At 35.5% G+C, this 7,641-nt stretch overlaps 1 protein-coding gene across 2 annotated transcripts; it reads left to right on the top strand.

Annotated features, from left to right (window-relative positions):
- Window positions 1-743: 743 nt before the first annotated feature.
- Window positions 744-7,503, top strand: LOC143529079 (polyribonucleotide nucleotidyltransferase 1, chloroplastic-like). Of its 2 annotated transcripts, XM_077024951.1 has the most exons (23): window positions 744-1,121; window positions 2,153-2,221; window positions 2,347-2,453; window positions 2,557-2,599; window positions 2,732-2,815; window positions 3,253-3,317; window positions 3,425-3,581; window positions 3,676-3,732; window positions 3,934-4,047; window positions 4,167-4,430; window positions 4,497-4,571; window positions 4,744-4,857; window positions 4,984-5,076; window positions 5,161-5,339; window positions 5,433-5,616; window positions 5,719-5,766; window positions 5,864-5,936; window positions 6,024-6,205; window positions 6,277-6,435; window positions 6,509-6,562; window positions 6,638-6,679; window positions 6,785-7,083; window positions 7,201-7,503. In XM_077024951.1, exons 1-22 carry the CDS (start codon window positions 849-851, stop codon window positions 7,067-7,069), a joined length of 2,721 nt encoding a protein of 906 aa, XP_076881066.1. In that variant the 5' UTR covers window positions 744-848; the 3' UTR covers window positions 7,070-7,083; window positions 7,201-7,503. The 2 variants fall into 2 exon arrangements, with proteins under 2 accessions (XP_076881066.1, XP_076881065.1); XM_077024950.1 differs by having other exon boundaries at window positions 6,785-7,503.
- Window positions 7,504-7,641: the final 138 nt, after the last annotated feature.

Genomic DNA, 7,641 nt, shown 5'->3' on the forward strand with positions numbered 1-7,641 from the left:
TCGTGAACAACCCTACTAGTCCCTACCATAAGTAGTATCCATTAGAGGTGCACAAAAAACACGAACCCGAAACCAGGTCTTTTTATTCCCGAACCTGTACCCGACCCTACCTATATGGTACAGATAAGGTATGCATTTCAGTCCCAAAACCCGTACCCGAACTGGACCCGATTTGTACCCGGAAATACCTGAAAATCGGAACCGGTTCCATACCTGGAACCAGGTTTTTCCAATACCCGAAACCGGGTTTTTTAAATACCTGATCTATACCCGAATTTACCTGAAAAATACATGAAAAATATCCCAAAAAATACCCCTAAAAAGTGCAACTCCTTAAAAGTTCAATCTATACCCCGGAATAAAGGCCGAAAAACCCCAAAAATATGGTTTTCTAAATACTCGAAAATAGGGTATTTAAATACCCGGTTCTATACCCGACCCGAAGCTGATACATAAGGTATGTTTTTAGAGACAATACCCGGACCCGAAACCGACCCGAGTATTAACAATATCCGATTTTTCAATACCCGATCATATCCAAACTCAGTTCCATATCCAAACCCAGATATTTGAAAAACCAAATATGTACACCTCTACTTTCCACTCACAAATATGGGAAGGAATGCTTTAAATATAACTATCACATTATAAAGCCCGAAAAGAATGCCACAAATATAATACAACTATACAAGTAAAATAATAATCCCATTATAAAAGCCCAATAAGGATGGATAATAAGTAGCCCATCTGCAAATGCCGCGCACCAGCAACAACGGATAAGAGTCTCATACACTCACTCACTCACTCACTCACTCCATCACCATCTTCTTCATTGTCCCACCACCACAATGCTTGCAAGCAGTAGCTTCCATGGCGGACCTTGCTGTCACTTCACACATCCAACAACATCATCATCCAATAAACACCACAAATCCTACTTCCGCCTCACTAAGCCTCATTCTATTTCCAATAATTTCATTTCACCGAGCCGAATACACTCTAAACGCTTCACAATTAAGGCTTTAAATCGTGAACCTGATGACGTCATCGCTTCGGAAAAGCACTCCACGCCGTTTTTTCCTAACCGCCGTTCCGTTCGAATTCCCGTCGGAGATAGATACGTAAGCCACTTATTATTATTATTATTATTATTATTATTATTATTAAGTTCGGTTTCAATTGCCTTAGAAACAAAATTGAATTATTTTATTACAAAATTAGATGAATTTGTATAATTAGGGATGAGCATTTTTTTACTGAAGCCGGTACTGTATACTGAATAGGATACCGGCCGAACACAATTGGTACGGGTACATATACATGTTTTCGGTGTCTAGGGGTGCAAATGAGCTGAGCCGCTCACGAGCTAATTAAGATTGAATCGATAAAAAGCTTGAAACGAGACGAGCACGAGGCTCAAATAAAATTCATTTAGTTATTGAGCCCGAGCCTTACTGTATTTCGAGTTATTAACTCTTTTGGACTTATGTGTATTAATTTCACACTGCAAAGCCGAGCTCGAGACAAGCTTTGGCTCGTTTAAGGTACTCACAGGAACTTGAGCCGAGTTTAGGCTCGTTTAAGGTACTCACAGGAACTTGAGCCGAGTTTAGGCTCGTTAACGTGTTTCTCAAAATAAATTTTTTTTTTAAATGTTGAGAAATAATTAGTCAACAAGAAATGAGCCAAGCCCGAGCCTGACCCGAGCTTGAGCTTAAGCTTGAGAAAATGGCTCACTAGCTCGTTTACACCCCTATCGGTATCGGTAACATTCCGTTTCAGTATTTTCAATGGTATGGTATTTGGTAATTTCACTCGTTTTGGTATTGGTATTTTTTGGTATGGTATTTGGTAATTTCACTTGTTTTGGTATTGGTATTTTTTGGTATGGTACCGATCTCATCCCAATTGTATTGGTATCAAGAAGAACGGGGAATTTACACATTGAGGTTATAAACTATTAGCTATCTGTTACTTGTGCTTCCTGCATAATTTTCAAGTTTACAAGATTGTTACCTTTTTAAACTGTTGAGTATAAATGATTTAATATATTATTTTTCTTCCAAAACAGTACAAACATGTTAACAACAATGGATGTAAAGCTTACTAGCATCTCTTATCTTTATTGCTCTAATATGTGTTCTTTCTACAGATAACAGTTGAGACTGGTCAAATAGGAAGACAAGCTAGTGGATCTGTTGTTGTAAGAGATGGAGAAACTGTAAGTTTTGAGAACAGTTACATTTATGTTTGGTTTTTAAAGTAGGTTATTCACATTATACATATGCAAGTTTGTGATGTGTTATCTTAGGTTATGCAATTTAATATAATAATAATCTCTTGCAGATTATATACACAACTGTTTGTATGGCTGATGTCCCGAGTGAACCGTCTGACTTTTTCCCTATGTCTGTACATTATCAAGAGCGGTTTTCAGCAGCTGGTAGAACTAGGCAAGTATTATTATTGTTTGCTTTTTTACTAGCAATACCTAAAAGTTCTATTCATATCTATTATACCAGGCATATATGCATTGATTTTTAATTATTTTTTCAGTGGAGGATTTTTTAAGCGAGAGGGAAGGACAAAGGACCATGAGGTATTAGTTTGTTCTTGTGCCCTTCATTAAAACCACCCCTATTTTCTCATTTCATGGATTTATTAATTAGCACATCCTCAAGTTATAATACAAATGTTGGAGTTTTGAATGGTATTTAATAATGTAATACAGGTACTTATTTGTAGACTAATTGATAGGCCGTTGAGGCCAACCATGCTTAAGGGATTCTACCATGAAATTCAAATACTATCTTGGGTATGTACTTGCTTCTTAGACCCTTTTTTTCTGTCTGCGTTTATTATTTTTATTTTCATGTATATGACTTTGAGGTGTCTTATACCGTTTCCAAGTCATGTAGCTGATACTAAGATAAATGTTTTGACTTTTGAGTTTTATTGTATAGTCATTATACACTGGACACCCTTATTCAAGCTTTCTGTTAAGTTGGTCGGTTGAGTTTTCTAGCTTTTGCAATGATATTATAAAACTTCTTGCCTTCTTTTTAAAAAAAGGCTGGATAACCAGATCTGCAATTTATTACACGGGACATGGAAAACTGAAAATAACATGGACTTCTAAAGTTAAAGATACGTTAAAAGTGAAAAACGGATGATGCTAAATGCATATTTGAAGTTCAAAGTTTTATGTTTGCTGGATTATATAATCCATAATGGAACTCATTTCATTTGCAGGTTTTGAGTTATGATGGTTTGCACTCCCCAGATTCTTTGGCGGTTACAGCGGCTGGAATCGCATTGTAAGATTTAATACCAAACTAAGCTTTTTTTCTCTTAGATGATATCATAGGTTATTTTAGTTTCAGTTAGCCTAATTACAGTTATTGCCACACTGTGTACCAAACAGAGCTCTCTCAGAAGTGCCACATACAGAGACTGTAGTAGGAGTTAGAATTGGTTTAATTGGTGATAAGTTTGTTGTGAATCCAACAACCATGGAGATGGAAGATTCAAAACTGGATTTAATGTTAGCAGGTTCAGAAGCCGGGATATTAATGATAGAGGTTGTACCACTCTTCTTTTATTGTTAGTACACTATGCATACATCATTATCACATGCCCTGACATGGTTTGTGTTTATGGACTTGTTCATCTCAGGGTTACTGTGACTTTCTTCCTGAAGAGAAGTTGCTTCAAGCAATAGAAGTTGGCCAGGTTGTTATCTAATTGTGTTGGATTTTACTTTCAGTTTTATTGGACTGTTATGGTTATTTCAGATAAATAGTAGGGTTTACTTTTATTGTTAAATAACTAATGTTAGATAAATCAAGAATTGGGATCAGATAGTCTTCTGTTTTCTATGCCTATATGTGTACGTGTCTCTGTTTGTTAAGTTTATTTTCTTTTATGCATCAGGATGCTGTAAAAGCCATATGCAAAGAGGTGGACAATTTGGCAAAAATATGTGGAAAACCGAAAATGCTTGATTCAATCAAGTTACCTCCACCTGAGCTGTATAAGCATGTAGAAGTATGTGACTCTTTTTATCTTTTTAAATATGTTGATGTTTTAATCTGATTTATCACCCTATGAAATTCATTTATCTGCATCAATGTTTTCTCTCAAGTTCACAAGTAAACACAATGCAGGAAATTGCTGGTGATGAATTAGTCAATGTTCTACAAATAAAAAACAAAGTACCAAGAAGAAAAGCCCTCTCATTATTAGAGGACAAAGTTCTAAACATACTTACTGAGGAGGGTTATGTCAGCAAAAATGAAACTTGTGTTGGTGCTGAAATAACTCCAGACATGCTGGAGGATGAAGATGAAGAGGAAGAATTTGTTGTTGATGGTGAATTTGATGAAGGCGATGTTCACATTAAGCCAGTTTTAAAAAAACCAGTTCCCGCGGTATAATTATCCTCTTTTCCTTAATAATTTATATTTTATATTTTATTCTTCTCTTTTCCTATGCAGTTCTACTCCGAGGTAGATGTGAAATTGGTGTTCAAAAGTGTTAGTTCCAAATACCTGCGAAACCGAATAGTTAAGGTATGCATGCAATCACTTGCTATTAGAAACTGATTGAAACATAGATATGCTAGTCTTTGATCTTAATGGTTTAATTTCATATATATACCCATGCATTAAGGGTATATATGAAGTTGATACTTCTTTTTATATCCAATGCTTTTGTCTTAATTAAAGTGTATTCCTCGTAAAGGGAGGGAAAAGAAGCGATGGTAGAACTTCAGAGGAGATACGCCCTATTGATTCAGAATGTGGTTTACTTCCTAGAGCACATGGAAGTGCTCTTTTCACACGTGGTGAAACACAGGTTTGTATTTAAACCATCAAAATTGGACATTTGTGACCTTTTGAGAAAATGGTGTTTTTATTTATTGTCTTGTGTTGTAGGCATTGGCCTTATGAGAAAATTGTGTTTTTATATGTTGTGTTATAGGCGTTGGCAGTGGTTACCCTTGGTGATAAACAGATGGCACAAAGAATAGATAACCTTGTAGGTGTGGAAGATGTAAAAAGATTCTATCTTCAGGTGTGACTATGCTTCTAGCTCTATTAAATACATATTAATTAGATTATTAGTATTAACTAAACCCGTCTTTTGTTGATTATACAGTATTCATTCCCACCATCATGTGTTGGAGAAGCTGGAAGAATTGGAGCACCAAGTAGAAGAGAGATTGGTCACGGTACACTTGCAGAACGAGCCCTAGAACCGATTTTGCCTTCTGAAGATGATTTTCCATATACTATACGTGTTGAGAGCACCATAACAGAAAGTAATGGATCTTCAAGGTGTGACAGTTTTTAGGGTTCACTTTGGTGTTATATAAAGAGTTCCACATTCTTTGACATTTATATTTCCATCTTTTTATATGATGATGCCAGCATGGCATCAGTTTGTGGGGGATGCCTTGCGTTACAAGACGCTGGTGTACCATTGAAGAGTTCTATTGCGGGTATAGCAATGGGTATGGTTCTGGACACAGAGGAATTCGGGGGAGATGGGACCCCACTTATTTTATCTGACATCACCGGCTCCGAGGATGCTTCTGGAGATATGGACTTTAAGGTAAATTAATAATATTCTATCTAAACAATGGTTTTTTATTTTCTTTTGCATACATCATATAGGTTACGAAATTAGTCAAATTACTGAACTTTAACAATGCAGGTTGCTGGGAATGATGATGGAGTAACAGCATTTCAAATGGATATAAAGGTTACTTATTTTATCTTTGTGTGTTTTCTTGGTTGTCAAGTAATTTGGTGAATATTGGTGGCTTTATATCTGAATATCATGTGTTTTAACATTATAGGTAGGTGGGATTACTTTGTCAATAATGAAGCAGGCTTTACTGCAAGCAAAAGAAGGGCGAAAGCGAATTCTTGGTAAATTTTAAAAACATAATAATATCAATATATCTTTAAGTATATACAGATATATTTTAAAAATTGGTTTGACTTTATTTTTTTCAGCTGAGATGTTAAAATGCTCACCTCCACCATCAAAGAAGCTTTCTAAGCATGCTCCACTTATTCTGGTTATGAAGGTTAAACCTGCTAAAGTTAACCTTATCATCGGTTCTGGGGGTAAAAAGGTCAAGAGTATTATTGAAGAGACTGGCGTGGATTCTATCGACACTCAAGATAATGGAACAGTAAGCTAAACATGCCAGCTTCTTTATGCTCTTTCGCAATCACTATCTCACATGTCTTTTGACTTTTGCAGGTCAAAATAACATCGAGAGATTTGGCAAGCTTAGAAAAGACTAGAGTCATTATTAGTAACTTGACAATGGTCCCAGTTGTTGGTGATGTATATAGGAACTGTAGAATCACATCTGTTGTTCCTTATGGAGTTTTTGTAGAAATAGTACCTGGCCGAGAGGTATAACTTCTATCCCAAGTAATAATCATGATTTATAGTTATAAATCTAAAACAAGTTTAAACTTCATTTCAGGGACTTTGTCATGTTAGTGAATTAAGTCCAGATTGGCTTTCAAAACCAGACGATGTACGTATTATCACCTTTTGTTAGCATCTTATATTCTTTCAATCAAACAATGACATTCTGTTTATATTGTTTTAGGCTTTCAAGGTTGGAGACATTGTCGATGTCAAGCTCATTGAGGTTTGAGTTTTTTAAAAATTAAGTTTTGTTTATATAACACGGATTGTTTTTTTAGTTTTTTTTAGGTTGTATATTAATCAGAATTATCTTAATGTATAATTACAGATAAATGAAAAAGGGCAACTTCGCTTAAGTCGAAAAGCATTGCTACCAGATCAAGGTACTGATAAGCCTAATGAAAATCCACGTCCAGCTGGCGGGAAAAGTAAACCTAGACAAAGTTCAAACCCACAAAAGGGTGAGGTGGATAAAACCCCTGAAGGTACATTTACCAAGAGATATGTTGGGTCCCGCAAAAACGAGCCGAAAACAAGTAGCAGCAAATCTGATAGTGTTGAATCCAGTGAGAGTGGAAGTGCACTAGTTAATGGAGAGGCTCCAGTTGGATAAAAGAAACACGAGGGGTAAAAAAGTAATTTCATTATTTTTGACATCATCTTCTCTAAAAGGACAGAGGTATGATCAGAAAGTAAAATTAAGAAAATGTTATTTTCACTAAAGTGGCTTAATTATGTAACCAGGAGTTGAATTCGTATCGATATCACTTGGAAACAGAAATCGGGGCTACCAAACTAACTAGAACTCTTGAAGTACCTTTATTTATTTTCATGATCGATGGGAAGACAGGACACTCAGAAATTTTTGGTACTACAAATGATTAATAGGAGAACCGTTACACGGGTCCTACAAATGATGCTGAATTTTTATTAATTATGATACTTGTATATAGATTAGAATTAATCATGTACAAGACCAATTTTGCATTTTCTTCCTTGTTTTAAATATGTGAGAATTTTGGAACCAGCAGGTTGTGTTTTAATGTTCAGATACTAGAAATGTCAACTACATTGTGTTTTAAATTACGTTAGCCAACAAACTATTGGGAATTTAAATTACACTAGTTTTATTTTAAAAAAATTACGAAAAGGACCAAAATGAGTGTAACATTGTGCTTTTGTACA

Source organism: Bidens hawaiensis, unplaced genomic scaffold, assembly GCF_021521415.1.
Source record: "Bidens hawaiensis isolate Kalapana, Puna unplaced genomic scaffold, B.hawaiensis_p1.1 tig00008460_1, whole genome shotgun sequence".
In the NCBI taxonomy this organism is placed as follows: domain Eukaryota; kingdom Viridiplantae; phylum Streptophyta; class Magnoliopsida; order Asterales; family Asteraceae; genus Bidens; species Bidens hawaiensis.

Coding starts and splice junctions, on each gene's coding strand:
- LOC143529079 (XM_077024950.1), top strand. CDS start 849: ATGCTTGCAAGCAGTAGCTTCCATGGCGGACCTTGCTGTCACTTCACA. Junction 1,122..2,152: donor TTCCCGTCGGAGATAGATAC/GTAAGCCACTTA, acceptor TTCTTTCTACAG/ATAACAGTTGAGACTGGTCA. Junction 4,431..4,496: donor TAAAAAAACCAGTTCCCGCG/GTATAATTATCC, acceptor TTTCCTATGCAG/TTCTACTCCGAGGTAGATGT.